At 44.1% G+C, this 19,937-nt stretch overlaps 2 protein-coding genes across 4 annotated transcripts in view; both read left to right on the plus strand.

The window, feature by feature from the left end:
* Nucleotides 1-4,192: 4,192 nt before the first annotated feature.
* Nucleotides 4,193-5,688, plus strand: LOC309960318 (tyrosine-protein kinase RYK-like). The gene is given in 3 exon segments (XM_082837005.1): nucleotides 4,193-4,508; nucleotides 4,511-5,161; nucleotides 5,164-5,688. Coding segments are annotated over 3 exon segments (1,431 nt in total). The 5' UTR covers nucleotides 4,193-4,228; the 3' UTR covers nucleotides 5,664-5,688.
* A 13,066-nt stretch (nucleotides 5,689-18,754) lies between these two features.
* The window catches only part of DEPDC1B (DEP domain containing 1B), a gene marked incomplete at both ends in the record, with an annotated part of 94,907 nt that continues 93,724 nt past the window's right edge, over nucleotides 18,755-19,937 (plus strand). For all 3 annotated transcript variants that reach the window (XM_082837502.1, XM_082837503.1, XM_082837504.1), the window contains one exon: nucleotides 18,755-18,802. In XM_082837502.1, coding sequence (XP_082693628.1) covers nucleotides 18,755-18,802 — 48 coding nt within the window. The remainder of the gene's footprint in view (nucleotides 18,803-19,937) is intronic.

Below are 19,937 nucleotides of genomic sequence, written 5' to 3' on the forward strand. Positions count from 1 at the left end.
TGAGGCACCTGGGCTGAGATGACTCCAAGGCTGGGCTCAGCTGGGCTGTCAGCTGGTGCCAACACTTGGCCTCTCCCAAGCTTGGCTTTTCCCAGCATGGCGGCTGGGTTTCTAGAGTGAGGACCTAGTAAAGAAACTTCTGTAGAGTGAGTGGTCCAAGAAAACTGGGGGGAATCTGCATAGCCTTTCAGGACCCAACTCCAGAAATCACATGGCATCATTTCTGTCATACTCTATCAGCTGAAACAGTCATAAGCCCACTGGATTCATTCGGGAGACAGAGCGGCCGCCTCTTGACAGGAGGTGTTTCCAAGCATTTTGGGGCCTGTTTTAAAACCACCACATAGCTTCAGATTCCAGTGGGAGCTGCTGCGCCTCCAGAGTTCCCCAGGTGAGCTGCTTCGCTATCGGCATGATAACTGAATGAGTGCAGGGTAAACTATTGTCTGGCATTGCAGTCTGGACAAAGTGCTTTAATATTCTTGCTTTTCCAAAATTCTTTCCCAGCATTCTTATCTCTAAAACAAAATGTGTAGTTTGACCACCTCATTTGTGTTTTTAGAGCTTTTCAAGGGCTCGATTCTCTTCTGTATTTTCTGCGAAGCATTCCAAATATATCATTTGTTTTGGTGTTAGGGAAGGAAATGTTTCCTCTGGCTGTCTAGCCTCCGTTTTTTTGTATTCAGTGGATAAGCCGGTTGGGGTTATAGTCTGTGCAGGGCAGAGCAGAGTGTTTTTGACACCCCTCCAGCTGTAGTAGCTGCAGGAGGCCCCTTCAACAGTGTCCTCACCAGGTGGAAGTAGCCAGTGAACTAGGCAGGCTCCTACCCTCGTCTCCCCAGTACCAGATACCAACCCTTTTACATAATATTGCCTACTTCTGTTTCATCCCTGGCAACCTTCCCGTGCCTGTCCTTTGCTCACTCTTCTATTAATTAATCTCTTTGCATTTCTTTAAACAAAGGTTCTTTTTATGTTTACATAGCAACCCTATGCTTTCTCGTTTTAAAATGGAACATTTAAAAACAGTTTTGTTTTTACTTTTTTCTTTCATTTATATTTTTCTGTATCTCTAATTTCCACAATAAACATGTATACTTTAAAAATAAATGCACACTCATTAGGATGGCCAGTATGTAAAAAAAAAACCCAAACAGGAACCAATAAAGATTGGTAAATTGGAGAAATTGAAATCCTTTTGCAGTTGCAATGGAGAAACGTTTGGTATAATAGTTCCTCAAAAAATTAAAAATAGAATTACCATGTAATCCAGCAATTCCACCTTTGGGTATATATACAAAAGAACTGAAAGCAGGGACTCAAAGAGGTATTTGTACACCCATGCTCATAGCATTCTTTACATTAGCCAAAAGGTGGGAGCCACTCAAGTGTCCATCAATGGATAAATGGGTACAGAGTTTCAGTTTCACAAGATGAAAATAGTTCTGGAGGGCTTCCCTGGTGGCGCAGTGGTTGAGAGTCCGCCTGCCGATGCAGGGGACGCGGGTTCGTGCCCCGGTCCGGGAGGATCCCGCGTGCCGCGGAGCGGCTGGGCCCGTGAGCCATGGCCGCTGAGCCTGCGTGTCCGGAGCCTGTGCTCCGCAACGGAGAGGCCGCAATGGTGAGAGGCCCGCTTACCGCAAAAAAAAAAAAAAGAAAAAAAAGAAAAGAAAATAGTTCTGGAGATTGGGCCCACAACAACGTGAATGTACTTAACACTACTTGAACTGTACACTTGAAAATGGTTAAGATGGTAACTTTTATGTTACTCCTTTCTCTTTGCATTTACTATGTCAATCAGATTTGGTGTCAGTTCTGCTAGCATTGTAAAAGGAGTTGGAAAACTTAAAAATAAATTTTTTTTTAGAGCACTCCCACATGCCTCACAGATTGTATGTAGCTTTAAGGAATCATTCAGATTATTCTCTGGACTCCCTTCCTCCCAGCTATCACTGCTAAAATTTTCCACCTCTCCAGGGCTGAGACAGACCAGGTTTTTTTTTGTGTGTGTGTGGTACGCGGGCCTCTCACTGTCGTGGCCTCTCCCATCGCGGGGCACAGGCTCCGGACGCGCAGGCCCAGTAGCCATGGCTCACGGGCCCAGCCGCTCCGCGGCATGTGGGATCCTCCCGGACCGGGGCACGAACCCGTGTCCCCTGAATTGGAAGGCGTACTCTCAACCACTGCGCCACCAGGGAAGCCCGGGACCAGGTTTTCAGTGGTGCCACATCTTAGGAGAGCACAAGGGCAGATCCTTCAGAGTAAGGGAAGGGTGAAGGTCAGCCCTGTGCTCAGACTGTTCCCTCCTGTAACCTCTCACCTATCCCTTCCTCCTCCCTGCAGAAGATCCACACAAAGTTCCAGCTCTTATCCATCTCTTTCTCTTCCTCCAGAGACCTCCACCCTGCCTTTGAAGGCTCTTGGAGCATGTTTGTTTATTGGCTTTGTGTACCTATGTGTTCCTAAACTCTCAGCATTATCAACTCCAATCTCACTTCTGTGCCCTCAGGGTCCTATGGAGTGAGCATCTGCCCAGCCTGCCAGCTACCCCATAGTCCCTTACCCTAGCTTATGACAGTAAAGACTTCAGCATTTTTCTTGTTTCTCAGATATTCCAATTTCCTCTCTTTACCTCAGAACCTGCTAGACTCACTACTCCCATACCCTCTGCCACCAGCACCACTACCCCCAACACACACACACATACACGCCTTTTTCCCTTGAACTGAGTAACTCCTATCCACTTTTCAGATCCTAGATCTCAGTTCCTATTTATTTATTTATTTATCGGCCATGCCACGCAGCATGCGGGATCTTAGTTCCCAGACCAGGGATCGAACCTGTGTCCTCTGCAGTGGAAGTGCAGAGTCTTAACCACTGGACCGCCAGGGAAGTCCTTCTAAGTTCCTATTTTAAGGGAACCCTTCCCAACCCAGAATATGCCAGACTCCTTGATGTATGCCTAGAACTCAGTGTGCCTAGTTTTAGAGATTTACAGTGTTTGTAGTTAAATATTTATATGATCATTTGATTCATATTTGCCTTCTCCACTAGACTGTAAGCACAGGAGGGCCATGACTGTGTGTGTCTTGTTTCAAATTTTATCCCGGGTGCTTAGCACAGTGTAAGCCTTCAAAAAATATTTGTTGAATCAATATAGTACTGTAAAGATAAGTTGTGACCCTATTCTATATTACATTGGGTCAGGTATTGAAGGGTAAAGGGTTTAATACATAACACCTTATTTTTCACCTGCCCGAGTTTGGAACAAACTTGGAGATAGATGTAGGAGTCAGGCAGATAAAGATAAAAACAAAACAAAACAAAACAAAACTTTGTATCAAAGAGAAATGGCATCATAAATACCATTTCCAGTCAAAAGGAATGGGAACTTCTTGGAGAAACGGCTGCTTCCAGGTCTGGAGAAGGAAATATATTATATGAGCTTAAAATATCTTGTAGCAGAAATAAAGACACTATTTAAAAACTAACGGGGATGTATGGAAACAACACAAGAGCTGGTTTCAAAAAGACAAATGACAGAAATGGATCATAATTTGATAAATAAACAAGGAATCCCTGAGTCCATAGTCATACTCAAAAAAGCAGGCAGTGAGGGGAAGGGAGGAAAGCTCTTTTTTATAAAAGAACTCCAGTTAAAAATGTGGAAGGAGGCCCGCCTCCCGCAGCGGAAGATGCGGCTGAGGAGGAGGTGGCGGCGGCGGCGGCGGCGCGCTCCCGCGGTCTGAAGCGGCGGCAGGCTGCCAGGGGCCGGCGGCGCGATGAGCTGGACGGCCGCCTCCGGCTCGGGACTGTGAGGGGCTCGGGGCCGGGGGTGGGCGGCGGCGCGGCGGGCGGCCCACGCTTCTCCTCGGCGGCGGCGGCGGAGGCCACGCGCAGGACGGCGCGGCCGGGGCCGCTGGGCCGGGGCCGCCTCCCGTGGACCCACGGCCTGAGGGCCCTGCCGCCGCCCCTGCCCCGAGGCCGCCGGCGCTGCCTCCCGCGTACGCGGGGCCTGGCGTGAGCCTCTACCTGAGAGAGGACGAGGTGCGCCGGCTCATCGGTCTTGTTGCAGAACTTTTATTATGTGAGAAATGATCTTATTAGTCACTACGCCCTATCCTTTAACCTGTTAGTACCCAGCGAGACAAATTTCCTGCACTTCACTTGGCATGCAAAGTCCAAGGTTGAATATAAGCTGGGATTCCAAGTAGACAATTTCCTGGCTATGGACGTGCCCCAGGTCAACATTTCTGCTCAGGGGGAAGCTCCACGCACTTTACCAGTGCTTCGGGTCGAGCTTTCCTGTACTGGCAAAGTAGATTCTCAGGTTATGATACTAATGCAGCTCAACTTGACAGTAAATTCTTCAAAAAACTTTACAGTCTTAAATTTTAAACGAAGGAAAATGTGCTACAAAAAACTTGAAGAAGTAAAAACGTCATCCTTGGACAAAAACACTAGCAGAACTATTTATGATCCTGTACATGCGGCTCCAACCACTTCTACGCTGTGTTTTATATCAGCGTAGGGGTTTGCTGTGCAGTAATATTTCTTGTAGCAATAATATTAGCTGTTTTGCACCTTCTTAGTATGAAAAGGATTGAACTGGATGACAGCATCAGTGCCAGCAGTAGTTCCCAAGGGCTGTCTCAGCCATCTAACCAGACGACTCAGTATCTGAGAACCGACACACCCAACAATGCAACTCCTATCACCAGCTCCTCAGGTTATCCCACCTTGCGGATAGAGAAGAATGACCTGAGAAGTGTCACTCTTTTGAAAGCCAAAGCTAAGGTGAAGGATATCGCAATATCCAGGGAGAGGATAACTCTAAAAGATGTACTCCAAGAAGGTACTTTTGGGCGTGTTTTCCATGGGATTTTAGTAGATGAAAAAGATCCAAATAAGGAAAAACAAGCATTTGTAAAAACAGTTAAAGATCAAGCTTCTGAAATTCAGGTGACAATGATGCTTACTGAAAGTTGTAAGCTACGAGGTCTTCATCACAGGAATCTTCTTCCTATTACTCATGTCTGTGTAGAAGAAGGAGAAAAGCCCATGGTGATATTGCCTTACATGAATTGGGGGAATCTTAACTTGTTTTTACGGCAGTGCAGATTAGTAGAGGCCGAAAATCCACAAGCAATTTCTCAACAAGACCTGTCCGCATGGCTATTAAGATTGCTTGTGGAATGAGCTATCTGGCCAGAAGGGAAGTCATCCACCAAGACCTGGCTGCTAGGAACTGTGTCATGGATGACAGACTTCAAGTTAAGATCGCAGACAATACCTTCTCCAGAGACTTGTTCCCTATGGACTCTCATTGTCTGGGGGACAACGAAAACAGGCCAGTTCGGTGGATGGCTCTTGAAAGTCTGGTTAATAATGAGTTCTCCAGTGCTAGTGATGTGTGGGCCTTTGGAGTGACGCTGTGGGAGCTCATGACTCTGGGCCAAACGCCCTACGTGGACATCGACCCGTTGGAGATGGCCGCGTACCTGAAAGATGGTTACCGAATAGCCCAGCCGATCAACTGCCCTGCTGAACTATTTGCTGTGACGGCTTGTTGCTGGGCCTTAGGTCCGGAGGAGAGGCCCAAGTTCCAGCAGCTGGTCCAGTGTCTCACAGAGTTCCATGCAGCCCTGGAGGCCTACGTCTGACTCCTCTCACAGTCCCCCAGCGTCAGGAGGAAGGAGCCTGCCAGGGCTCACTTGTAGCCAGTCACGGCTGCTGCATACGCCACGCAGCACCACAGAAGCACATTTGTCTTCCAGAACACCGTGCCTTAGGAATGCTTTAGAATCGGCACTATCTAAGGCAGACTTAATGATGTCAAATATTTTCTAGACATCACTTTCATTAGGTTGAACTGAAAATGTTTTTGTAAATTTTTTGGCCAAAAATTGTTTTAAACGTAGTTAACTTTGGACTAGGGGTACATTCTTACAAAATAAATAAACAGTTTTTTTTTTAAAAAAAGTAGAAGGAATGATAGAATAAAAAAGCACTATTTGCAAATACCACTACTGCAAATCACTATTTGCAATCAGTAATAACTGATTATCCATGGATGCTAAAACCATGGGTATAAGTTTGTTGGGGAACAGGATATTCGTATGGGCTCACAGTATCACCCAACAGGTTACTTATTAAGTATAAAGGGAAAAGATACCTTTAAAATGAAGAGATCTGGTGGGCACCACGTTAACCAAAGTGATTAAATCCAGCATCGGAGATACTGGAACAAACTGCCATTGTGTTCTTACTGATGTGATGCAATTGGAAGCATACGACATCACAAACCTGGTATTCATGCTAAATATTTAACATGAATTAATCATAAGGAAGCATCATTATGGTGTATTTTATGACACAGTCTGGCCTTTTCAAACTTGTCAGTGTCTTCTGAAAAGGAGGGAGATTATTCTATAGATTATGGATAGTAAAGAGACAAGACCAGTAAATGCAGTGTTCGGTCTTTAAAACAGGTATAAAGGAACTTTTGAGGTAAAGTAGGGTAATATAAATATGGAATGTATAATAGATAATAATGTATCAATGTTAAACTTCCTGAGGGTAAAAATTGTATCATGATTGAGTAGTAAAATGCCTTTGTTCTTAAGAGATACCTATTGAACTACATACATTCAGCCAAAAAGGAAAAAAATAAGAGAGAGAAAGATGACAAATGGAACACAGTATTAACAACTGATGAATGTACTGAATGTATGTGGTGAGTATATATGCTTTGAACTTTTTCCAAATAAATGTTGGGGAGGTAAGACTTTAGGAATAAATGGCTTTAAGTCTGATGACTAAGTGGACTTCCTTATATCTGAACTAGCTAGATTTACCTTGTCAGAGTCAGTCACTCCTGGACAGCCATAGTCTTCTCCCACCTCCTGTTCCCTCTGCCCCTTGCCGTACAATTTACGGCTCAGAGTAGCAGAACAGAATCACTAAACTTTAAAGGCAGGCAGATCCCACATAAAATCCAGTAGAGCCTGAGCCATGCTTGCCCAGTTTCACCTCCTAAACTCACTGTTCACAGAGGTTACCAGGCCAGAAATATCCCTGTAGGGCAGTGGTTCTCAAGGTACATTGTACATCAGAATTGGGGATCCTACATCCAGGCCATACCTCAGTATAATTAAATCACAATCCGTGGAGATGGAACCCGGGCAGCAGGAGTTTTCGAGGTTCCCCAAGTGATTCCAGTGTGCAGACAAGTTTGAGAGCCATGGCTCTCAGGAATTTCTCCTTGGAGAAATGCGATTAAGTAAGGAATAAGTCTTCACTCTCAATATCAGTCAGGGAAGGCCCCCAGGTTGTGATAGGATGCAAGCTCAGGAGGTAAAAAAGCTCCTAGGGGCTTTAGAAAAATAAAGATAGAAAACCCTTCCCCACAGCCTTCCAGCTCCTACCCAGCCACAGTATTGCAAAACCTTCTTCTTAGTTCTAGCAGCTGTTTTGTAGACCTCAAAGGATTTTCTACATAGGCTATCATGCTGTCTGCAGATAAAGACGGTTTTACTTATTCTTTCCGATTTGGATGCTTTTTCTTTCTTTTTCTTGCCTTATTGTACTAGCTAGCCAGTACAATATTGAATAGAAATGATGAGAGCAGATATCCTTGTCTCATTGCTGATCTTAGGGATAAAGTATTCAGTCTTTTATCAGATATGATGTTACCTGAGGACTTTCATAGATTCTTTTTTTAAAAAAATTAATTAATATTTTTGGCTGCGTTGGGTCTTTGTTGCTGTGCATGGGCTTTCTCTAGTTGTGGCGAGAGGGGGCTACTCTTCGTTGTGGTGCGCAGGCTTCTCATTGCGGTGGCTGCTCTTGTTGCAGAGCATGGGTCCTAGGCGCACGGACTTCAGTAGTTGTGGCATGTGGGCTCAGTAGTTGTGGCTCACGGGCTCTAGAGCTCAGGCTCAGTAGTTGTGGCACACGGGCTTAGTTGCTCCGTGGCATGTGGGATCTTCCCAGACCAGGGCTTGAATCTGTGTCCCCTGCATTGGCAGGCGGATTCTTAACCACTGCACCACCAGGCAAGCCCTTCATAGATTCTTATTAGGTTGAGGAAGCTCCCTTGTATTCTCTAGTTTGTTGAGAGATTTTTTTTAAAAATCAGAAATTGGATATTGTCAAATGCTTTTTCTATTTTTTTCTCTTCCCTTATCTTAAAAAAACGTTTAAAATAGAAATTTCAAACATAACAAGAGTAGACAGAATAGGAATAAATAACCCGCATGTACCCATCATACAGCTTGTTAAAAATGGGAATTTTCGGGCTCCAACAAAGTTCTACAGAATTAGAAAATCTTGGGGATGAGACACAGTAATCTGCATTTTAACAAGTTCTCCAGGTGATTCTGATGCATGTTAAAGTTCTAAAACCACAGCCCTTAAAGACTGAGTCTTTTAAAAGATAACTGCAATACAATTTTAAACTATAATTCTTGATTATCTTCAAATACCTATTCAGTATTCCATCTTCCAATTGTCTCCCAATTGCTTTTTAAAATTTTTAGTTTTTATCATTTTTACAGTAGGTTGAATTATGATCTAAATAATTCCACATGCTGTGAATGGTTGATTTGTCTCAAACCTCTATGGGCTCTCCCTCCACCCCCCGCACCCCACTTCCTTGTAGTTGCAAATACCTGGTCACTTATAGACTTCCCCACATTCCAGACGTTGCCAATTGCAATTCCCCATATTTTTCCATCCTCTGCATTTCCTGTAAGTCGGTAGTTGCCTCATAAAAATGAGGTATGGTCAGGTTTAGTTTCAGTTTTTTGGGCAAGAATCCTTAGTAGATGAAGCTGTGATCCTTGTCTCTTTAAAAGCTCCTGGCTAAAAGTTGATTCTAGCTATTTGCACTGCAGCTCTGTAGTTATTCTAGGTTCTGCCTCAAACCTCCTGTTCGCATCTCCTTGGGCTCTGTATTATTCCTGGCCTCGCTGGGAGGCCTGACTTGACTCTCCTCAAGGTCTTTATCTAACATTCCTTTAGGATGTTACTTCTGGAACTTCATCATCATGCAAAGAGGAACAGGTAAGAGGCACTTTCTCCTAGAATGCTGCCCAGGTCCTCAGGACACTCCTGGCAGGGCCTGCAGAACCCCACCTCCAGCCCTCAGCTACTCTGAGGGAGAGGATCAGATAATAATGGCATATCTGTGGTCACGCCTCTGGTGCTCCTATGCCCTGAGGGAGCTACTTTCAGGAGACCTGGAGTCAGGCCTGGCATCTGTGTTTTAAATAAGAGTCTCCAGGGTTCTGGTATGTAGACAGGCTGGAGGTTACTTCATAGCTCTGAGGAGCTACTCTCCCTCCTAATCCCTCACTGGAGCTGGGATCAAAGCTCTGCCCTGTTAATTCCAGGAGCAACCCAATCATTGACTTTTTAAAATTTATTTATTTTTTGGCTGCGTTGGGTCTTCGTTGCTGCGCGCAGGCTTTCTCTAGTTGCGGTGAGCAGAGGCTACTATTCGTTGCGGTGCGCAGGCTTCTCATTGCGGTGGCTTCTCTTGTTGCGGAGCGTGGCCTCTAGGCGCACAGGCTTCAGTAGTTGTGGCTCGTGGGCTCTAGAGCGCAGGCTCAGTAGTTGTGGTGCACGGGCTTAGTTGCTCCGCGGCACGTGGGATCTTCTCGGACCAGGGCTCGAACCGTGTCCCCTGCAATGGCAGGCGGATTCTTAACCACTGCGCCACCAGGGAAGTCCCCTATCATTGACTTTTCAGAGACAGTTGAATAAGGAAATGTAGTCAAGCGGGTTTGAATGTCTAGAAAGTCTCTCTTTAATTAAAAATTTTTTTTTTATTTTGCCATATTACACACAGTAAGATGCATTTTTTTCAATGCTTTTCTTTTTTAAAAAAAACTTATTTTATTTATTTATTTTTGGTGGCACTGGGTCTTCTTTGTTGCTGTGCACGGGCTTTCTGTAGTTGAGAGCGGGGGCTACTCTTCATTGCAGTGAGCAGGCTTCTCATTGCGGTGGCTTCTCTTGTTGCGGAGCACGGGCTCTAGAGCGCGGGCTCAGTAGTTGTGGCGCTCAGGCTTAGTTGCTCTGCGGCATGTGGCATCTTCCTGGACCAGGGCTCAAATCCGTGTCCCCTGCATTGGCAGGTGGATTCTTAACCACTGCACCACCAGGGAAGCCCCCGTCCACTTTTTATAGTTGGCTTTTGGGTTACAACGTAGATGGACTAAATTCCTGGTAATTTGTGAGGTGGCTCTTGTTCCCTCTTTAGTCTGGGGTAAACTCTTTCTTGTTTCTTTTTTTCTTACATAGTAGAAGATCCATACCAGTTATCTTTAGGCAGGTAGAGACTGGAGGTCTGCTCAGGTCCTGGTCATGTTTTGTTTCTTGATTGGGGTGCTGGTTACAAGGATGTGTTCAGTTAGTGAAAATTTCTCAAACCCTATACAGATAATGAGTGCTTTTCTCCGTATGTTATAACCCAATAAAAAGTTGAAAGAAAGAAAAGAAAAATATCTGTGTCAGAAATAAACAAAGAAAAATATAAAGTAATCATCAGTAAGGACAAAATGCTTAAAATAACTTTGTTTTTTATATCCAAGCCAGTTTCAATTACTTGCCTCTGAAAGAAAATAAGAGTGGCAGTGTCGTAGGCGAACACAATAACCACTGTTGCCTTTGTTAGCCCTTCAAGATAGCCCAACACATAACAGACACCCTGCCCCAGCTCACAGACCTTCCTTGTTCCCCAACTGCTTTTACCTCACAATCGCATTTTCATCCTGCTCTGGCTTGGTGCTGCCACCCACTGTCCTACTTCTGACTCTCTGGGCTCTTGTGTTTGTTTGTGGTCCGTGGGCCTTGGCTCCCAGGGTCCTCTGCTGCTGCTGCCAGGAGTAGGAGATTCCCTGTTAAGTATCTTACCTCTGCCCTGGGCACCTTACTACTTACAAGCACCTGGCTGTGAGACCAGGCAGCAGTGTTTTCTAAAAGTTCTGCACATTCTTCTCCTCCTCCACTTTTTTTTTTTTTTTTTTTTTGTAAATTGAATTCTTTGGGGGCTATCCTAAGTATATTTGCTATTTCAGGGACCATTTGTGATGAATCTTTTAAAAGTGCAGATAATTTTATCTTACCTTTAGATTTTTCTTAAAACTGAGCTTAGGGGCTATGGGTCAGACAGCTGATGTACTGATACCAGAATATATCATTTAACTATTGGTTTGCTACCCGAAAGTTCAATAACATGTAATGATTTGTAATTCTGCTGAGATGAAAACCTGAATCTTGAGCCTTTGGCAGTGAAATAGAGGAGAAAGTCTTTGATGAATGTCCAGAGTTGAAGCCTCTAGGGAGGGAACCAAGAGAGTGGGATAATCCCCTAACTGAGCTATCCCTGGCCCAGGACAGGCTGAGGAATCACAAAGATGAAGTGCCCGGAGCGGGCAGACAAGCCTAGACTCAGAGGTGAAGCAGCAGGTTTTTTTTTTTTTTTTAAGAGCTAGAACAAACAGTTAATTCTCACTACTATCTTATTCTATTTAACTTTACACACATTTCTTTGTATGGAAACAAGAACTACACATCTAAGAAATATTCTAAACCCTGCAACAAAGTGGATATTGTGGAAGTTTATCAAAAAGTTAATGTTAATTTTAAGGTGACTTTAAAGATGTTTGGTGACAACAGGAGGATAGTTCAAAAATAAGTTAATTTGTTATACAACAAATGGCTTCTCTGTTAAAGTGTTTGGTCTTTATGAAGATAAATGAGACATATAATTTTTTAGGCTGTCATGGGGCAAGACAAATTTAAATTTACCTTATAAGAACCAACAGAAGTTTTCTATTGAAGCAGCAGGTTTGAGGGCCAGAGAAACTTGTCAGTCAGAGTAGTAAGCTAAAGGGCTGAAATGGGACAGTGAAGGCCTCTGTTCTTCTCTCTATATTCTTCCTTCCTCAAAGTCCTCATTTATCTGTAGATCTTCAACTTCCCCAACTCTACCCTGCCCTTTTCATCTAATATTTTCAACCATGAGTCACCTCTATTTGGATGTTTCACTGTCAGTCAAAGGCTGCATATCCAAATTCCAACTTCTTTTGGCTTTTAGCATTTATGAGGAATAAGTCCATTGACTTGGATAATTCTGAAATACAACTATAGCATAATATTGTCCCCATAAGATACATAAACACAAACAGTAGAGAATATCAAAGTCACATTGGACATGAGATCCTAGGGGTTGGCTAGGCTCATGTACAAGCTGGATGACATTCTCTTGCATACCAGCCTCCAAGGTGGGAGTTTTAAAGTTTTGCCTCATCAAAATTAGAAATATGTACATGGATCTTTGGAGTTGCTGGTAAGGAGTCAAAACCATAAATCACCCGTGGAATCTAGGTACCTAGGATTTTAAACAAGCTACCTTGGTGATTCTTGTCTCTAGGATCTTCCTCTTCAAATCCTATGTTCCTTGGCCAGACAAATGTTCGTTTAAAAAATATTGTTTTTCTATCATATCACGTTCTTAGATGTAGAGAATTATACTTAGCCATAGCAACACAGAGGCATGGCTGTGATATGCCAGAAACTGAACTTGTGTACAAATATGAGAAACCATTCAGTTAGGTCCTTGCTAAAGATTTTCTTAATCTAACTTCAAACTATAATGGTGTGATTGTGACGTGGCAGGAAGTCTGTGTGCATGTGTGTGTGTGTGCACGTGTGTGTGTATGCAGGTGCACGATTATAACACAAGGCATGGGGTATGGATTGTATTGGGTTGGCCAAAAAGTTCGTTCGGGTTTTTCTGTAACATCTTATGGAAAAACCCGAACGAACTTTTTGGCCAACCCAATATCTTCCCAGACTCAAAAGGGAGAAGCAAGAATGGATAATCCTTTAACAATAAGACCTACCAGAATAGTAGGTTCAGCAGCAAATTGTATAGGTTAAATTGAAAATATAAAAGTTAGCTATTATATCGAAGAGTACATACCTATAAGAAATACACATAGATAAAATGAATTGAATCCATCTTTAGGAGATGAATAACTTTTTTTTTTTTTTTTTGGTTGATCTGGGTCTTAGTTGCGGCAGGTGGGCTCCTTAGTTGTAGCATGAGGGCTCCCCAGTTGTGACATGTGAACTCTTAGTTGAAGCATGCATGTGGGAGCTAGTTCCCGGACCAGGGATTGAACCCAGACCCCCTGCTGTGGGAGCATGGAGTCTTATCCACTGCACCGCTTAGTTTCACTTGCTCATTCATTTATTCATTCAACAAATATTTGTGGAATGTCACTATGTGCCAAGCACTGTACCAACCAAATTTATTTATTTTTCCTGCAAGTGTATTGCAACAGTATCCCTAACTGGTTTTCCTGCTTCCACTCCATACCGACACCCATTCCAATCCATTATCCACACAATGGCAAGAGTGCTGCTTAAAAAAACCTATTTAAGACCTTGACACACTCAAAACTTTTTAATACATTTGCAACAAATTCAGAGTAAAATCCAAATCCTGTGCCTCATAATGTGGCCTCAGAAGCCCCTTTCCGCTCTGTATTCAACCCCATCTCCTCTTCTCTCCCTTTCACGCACCCCATTCCAGTAACACTGGCCCCCTTCCCGTATTCCCTGGACGTGGCAAGTATGTGTCCACCTCAGGCTTTCACATGGGCTGTTGCTCCACTGGCTTGGAAGGTCCTCCCTTAGACAGCTATCCCTCTATTCCACTCAGATTGTCTACCCAATGTCACTTCATCAGACAGAACTTTCCCGACCACCTGAGCCAAAACAGCATCCACTCCCTCCACCCTCCTCTCTTTCTTCTTCTACTTTTCTTCCCAGCACCCAATTACCACCTGATATATTATATATATTTTTATGTATTTTAGTTAGCTTGTCATCCCTTTCCCCACTAGGATGTCAGCTTCTGGAAATGAGAACTTTGTTTTATTTACTTCAGTATTTCAGTGATTGGAACAGTGCCTGCCACATAGTTGGTACTCATACATACTTGTTGAATAAATTGATGAATGAATATAAATTCTCTATTTCTTTGGGACATTTATTTTTTAAATACTGAAATAAAAATATTATTCAACAGTTTCAATGAAATAGTATGGTTTTATGTTTTCCATATATTTTTATCATTTCTTCTTCACCCATACCCCAAAGAATATGATGTCCCTATTAGTGAATAGGGTTAATACAACCTCTGGGGGAACATTTCCTAATAGAACAGTGACAGTACAGACCAAGAGCCATGGAAATCAAGTCACAGATATTACAACTTTTAAGAACCTTGGCAAATAGACAGTCTTGATGGCTTAAATGCCAACAAACACAACTGAATGTACTTGTAGTACAATCTGAAAGACTCAAGTTGAATGTAGGAACTGAGTGACTTGGGTTTCAGCAGAGGAGTTCTTTCAAAATGACCCATCCAACTGGCTGGGAGACCTTTCAGGCAGCAGCAGAACTGCATGTAGCAGTCAGGAATCCCCTGGGGAGCGAGGGCACCACTCCCAACTCTTCCCTACTGGGCATGATTGAGAAACACAGCTTCCAACCCCACAATATACTTGAGGCCTATGTTGCTTTCTTGCACCATAGCTTGGAACTTCCTAATATCAGTGACAAGTCAGGTGGTGATGGTGAAACTGCCCATTCTCAATGTGCTAATACTCACTTTATAAAGATGTTCTGAGGCTGAGGCAAAGCTTCTACAGGATCTTGATGGCCTTACACTTACATATGCCAAGAAGAGTATGAACAGCAATTTATTAAAATTGCTTCCACTGTGAATGTGGAAATAATTTTTTTTTTCTTTTTTTTGTGGTATGTGGGCCTCTCACTGTTGTGGCCTCTCTGGTTGCGGAGCACAGGCTCCGGGACGCGCAGGCTCAGCGGCCATGGCTCACGGGCCTAGCCACTCCGCGGCATGTGGGATCTTCCCGGACCGGGGCATGAACCCGTGTCCCCTGCATCGGCAGGCGGACTCTCAACCACTGTGCCACCAGGGAAGCCCTTTCCTCAGGTTTTTATGAAACTCATTCCTAGGAATGATCATTTGGATAAACTTATGAAAGGTTTCTATCCTTCTCCCCACTCCTTAAATGTGTCTTTGCATAAATATAAATGTGAAACTCTGCTTTACATTTGGAAAGTATCCTTTTTGATTTGTGAAGGCATTAGTAAAAACCGACCAACTAAGCAATCAAACCAAAGCAAACCAAACTCCACAGGCTTTGGCAGAAGAAGGTATAGGTTCAGTTCCAAGTTCCGTCAATTACTGGCTGTGGGACACTAAACCTCTCTAGTTAAGCAAGTCACTTAGTCTCTGAAGTTTAGCTTCCTCAGCAGTAGGATGGGATTATCCATATCTGCATATCCATATGGTTCTGAGGATCAAATGAGATAATGTGACAAAGCTTTGCAAGCAGCTTTACAACTGTAAGGACTGTAATTTATTTGTTAGAAGTAGTGGGTAACTCTTTCCAAAAAGGAACTGAGTCAACTTACGATGTATTTATATAATACCATAGAATACATAGAAAATAAATGTAGAAAAATGAAATAATGCACCATTATATTCTTTATAGTTGTTAATCTATCAAACAGAAAAATAAACTAGCATTTTTTTGTGCTTATTCAACTGGGGTGCCTATGGATTTGGAAGGAAGATTGTGGTATGCTCAGGCATGGAGCTGTAGAATCCATGTAGAATTGGAACTGTAGAATCCAACTTAGAATCTCCCTCCTGCTTCAATTTTATTTGAGTAAGTTAAAACATTTTTACATTAAAACAAAGTTATATATTAATTTTTTTAATTGAGTGTTTACTATGTATCAGATACTGTTTTTGGAACTGGAGTACAGTGGGAAACAAGAGGTCCTTGATCTCATGGAGTTTATAGTCTAGACAGAGCAATCGTTCACAACTGGATCAGGGTCAATACTCTTTATTCTGCTGAAATGAAATGCACAGGTAACCAACCTACACATAATTAAAATTAACATTTTTTTATATAATGATGAAATAAAAAGGAAGTAATTTATATTAAAGCAATATTCATTTCAAAATTTAAATAAATACCTAAGCATGATTATATCAGAAAGATATAATGAGATAGGCAAGTACTTGCATCTACTTATAAAAATTAATTTGGGGGACTTCCCTGGTGGCACAGTGGTTAAGAATCTGCCTGCCAATGCAGGGGACATGGGTTCGAGCCCTGGTCCAGGAAGATCCCACATGGCGCGGAGCAACTAAGCCCGTGCGCCACAACTACTGAGCCTGTGCTCTAGAGCCTGCGTGCCACAACTACTGAAGCCTGCGCGCCTGAAGCCTGTGTGCCTAGAGCCTGTGCTCCGCAACAAAAACCACCGCAATGAGAAGCCCGCACAATGCAACGAAGAGTAGCCCCCGCTTGCCACAACTAGAGAAAGCCTGCATGCAGCAGCGAAGCCCCAATGCAGCCAAAAATAAATAAATAAAAATTAATTTGGATTGAAGAGAAGTAAAGGTAAAGTCAACTGAATATTCTTGTCATTCTTCCTTTATATTTGACATTTGAAATAAGGACTAAATAAGTATACAGCACCTTTATGCATAATTCCCATGAATTCAAGAGTTGCAGATACAGGATGACACAGATACATGTCTCAAATACCATTAGCTGCGTTGCCATTACTGATGCTCTTGTGACATGGTGAGCAAGTTTTGGTACAATCCCAAATGGGACAGGGCATGATATTCCTGGAAGCTTCAGTGTGTACTCTAGCCGGCCAAAACTACTTTTTATTTTACATGTAAAACAGAGTTAGGTTCTAGGCTCAGATAATAACAAACAGGTTATTCACGTACCTGAATGTCCAGTGGACAATAAAAAGGCATGTAGAACATGGGCCAATTGTAGATTGTGTGGCCTGACTTAAGCACCAGAAGACATCTAGCTCCCCTGGCCCCTGCCCACAAAATACCAGTACTGGCCTTCCTACCTTTTAGAAGATCAGAAAACAACCTCAATGTCTAAATGCCCCAAATGTTCCCAGAAGCTGGAACCCCTTCATTTGACAACCATCATTGTAGAAGTAGAAAAGAAGAAAATAAGTCATTCTAGTTACAGGAAAGTGCTCAGAAGGAAATAAAACAGTACAAGAGTAGGGTGGGCGTGTCAGGCTTCTCTATACAGGAAGGTCAAGGAAGGCTTTTCTAAGGTTGGCAGCATTATGAACTGAGACCTGAATGGTGAGATGGAGACGGCCTTGCAAAGAGCTGAGGAAAGAACATTCCCAGCAGGGGAACCAAGCGGACTGTGAGGTTTGAATGGAAAGAGGACCACTGTGGCTGAAACATAGGTCAGAAAGGTAGAAAGCACTGGCATTTTAGGGCAGAGAGAAGGTGAGCAATTTCCCAGTTGATTTATGTGATGCTGAAAGACTGGTAGATGATCAGCTGTCTAATTTAAACTACATTTACAAAGACTGTCTTTGTGGCCTCTGATATGTAGATCATTGGGAGATACGCCTTTCCAGAAAAAGGAACTATCTTGTTTTTGGCTCATGACCAACTCTTGGGAAAATGCTCAGGAAGCAGGGCATGATGTCTTCTATCAGATCACAGTTCCACCACTGTGGCAGGCGCTGACAATCCCCAGATGGGCAAGGCTCTGAAATTTCTCCTTCTGTCACTTGTGCCCCATGGGTGTCCCCTGCCAAGGACAAGCATATATATATATTTCTTCCATGGAGTTTAGAGGTCCAAAAAAAAGAAAAAGTTCTGATAAGGATTGGAAGTAAAAAAATATCTTCATTGCTTTTTTCTGATGACAAAAGTAATACATATGTATCATCTCAGGAATTTTTGGGGCTTTCTAAAATGCAGCTAAATACATATCTAAGGCAGCAAATGCAGCAAGAGTATTAACAAAGGGTGGGAATCTGATCCTTTCCTTATCTCTTACTTATGATATCTCATCCTGAATGGTTGCTGAGGTGATGACATATGAACTTTGAACTTGTAGGCATAGAGTGGTGACCTCATTTATCCCTTTGAATAATTGCAAATCACACCGTCAATTCCTAGGGGGAAAATTCTGAGCAGCAACATGAACTCAGAGCCCTGTGGCATAGGACTGAAAATTTCAGTCAGATCCAAAAAACGAAGAACTCAAATTCCAGGGAAAGACCACTCTACCAGAACAACACAGGAAGCTGAATGGGGCTCTTTTCCAGCTCTTTGTTGTTCTTACACGCTGTCGACACTCCCTGTGGCCAAGAGCTCTTATCTAGTTTTTACATGTCCCTCCACTTGAAGAGGCTGTCCCCTCGCTTCCTTTCACTACCCACTTCTCCCAATCTTCGCCGCACCACCAGGTTCACGGTGCACTTGGAAGGACGGACAGGGATTTGCCTCTCCAGCCCAACCGGCTTTCGGTCACTGAATTACGCACGTTCATCGACCCTTCTGCGGAGACTGCTTGCGTGTGCGCGGGGTGGGCGAGGGTGGGCCGCGGACTCCACCCCTGGCGGTTGTAAACCTACTGCCGCTCCGCAGCAGGAGGTCTCGGAGGAGACGCCCACCGCCCCCTCCGTGGGGCCCCGGCGGCCCCGCCCCGCAGTTCCCGTCACGTGCCGCCGCACCGCCCAATCAGCGCCTGCAGCGCGTGGGCTCGGGATTCAAACTGCGGCGCCTAGGACTCTCCGGGATCTGCGTTGGTGTGGCCGCGGCCGCCGCTGCGTGCGGGCCATGGAGCACTGCATCGTGGGGCCCGGGCCATACCGGGCCACCAGGCTGGTGAGTGTGCATACCGGGATCTGGGCGAAGCGAGGCCCCGGCCTGAGTGCCGATGCGTACTCGTCAGTCCTCGCTTCTCCAGGGCAGGCCGGGCCCGGGTCTGGAGGCGGGACATGTTTCGGGTCGGGCGGCGGTATTCTGGACGACGCTCAAAGAAAGGCTAACCGGGCCTGGGGTCCAGCCCGTCCAGGGTGGGCGCAGCTTCGACCCCGAGACGTTGGCTGGGTTCTCGCCAATCAACGGCGCCTCCCTGTTTAAAGCGTCCGGAAGACCAGGGTGACACCCCTCTCCCCTCTCCTGTCCTCCGGAATCCAACGCCCCAGTCCGTAACTTTAGGGCCACCCGCCGCCTGGAGGGTGTCTCCGTCCCGAGTGTCACTTGTGGTGACACTTGAGGTTCTTTCTAACGGTGCCCAGAACAGAGGTGGATCGCCCTGGCCACGTTTCCGGCTCCTGACGTTTCTTTTTCTGTGAGCACCGACCTAAATGAGGAGGGTGGGCCCGGACTTAATGGTTTGAAAGAGCCTTTGCAGACCCTGGTTCAGGGTGCTGACTGTTTTCCTGGGAGAAGAGCTTTGGTAATGAGAGTTCTGAGGCGTACTTGATTTCTTTGTGACCTGGAGCAAGTGATTTTAGCGATTTCATGATGGAGTAAGTGGCGATAATTTGGTAATGTCTAGAGTAAGTTTTAGACAACCTTCTGTGAAAGCTTAAAGGTGATTTGGGAGGAAAGGACTGCTCTCCTTGGTCTGTCAACACTTCTCTGGCCCCAGCTAACTTGGGAATTAGGCTCCTTGTTCTATGCACCCTAAGGGATATCCAGAAAAAGGTGAGAACAGGATGGAAGGAGTTATCGTAGTCATCTTTGCAAACAATGTACTACAGACACCCATAATGATTCATTCATTGAAAAAAAATTCAACACATATAAATTTAGGTTTTCCTTTGGACCTGCCTCTAACAGGTATGGATGCTGGTAGCAGGGAACAAATAGGATTTTATAAAACCTCTTTTCATATCTGCTTCCACTTCACAGTTGCCTCTACCACTTGAAACCATCTGGGGTCAAGGCTATTGATAGGTCCATCTTTTTTTTTTTTTTTTAACATCTTTATTGGAGTATAATTGCTTTACAA

This window comes from Leucopleurus acutus (genome assembly GCF_964270905.1).
Source record: "Leucopleurus acutus genome assembly, chromosome: 3".
In the NCBI taxonomy this organism is placed as follows: Eukaryota; Metazoa; Chordata; class Mammalia; order Artiodactyla; family Delphinidae; genus Leucopleurus; species Leucopleurus acutus.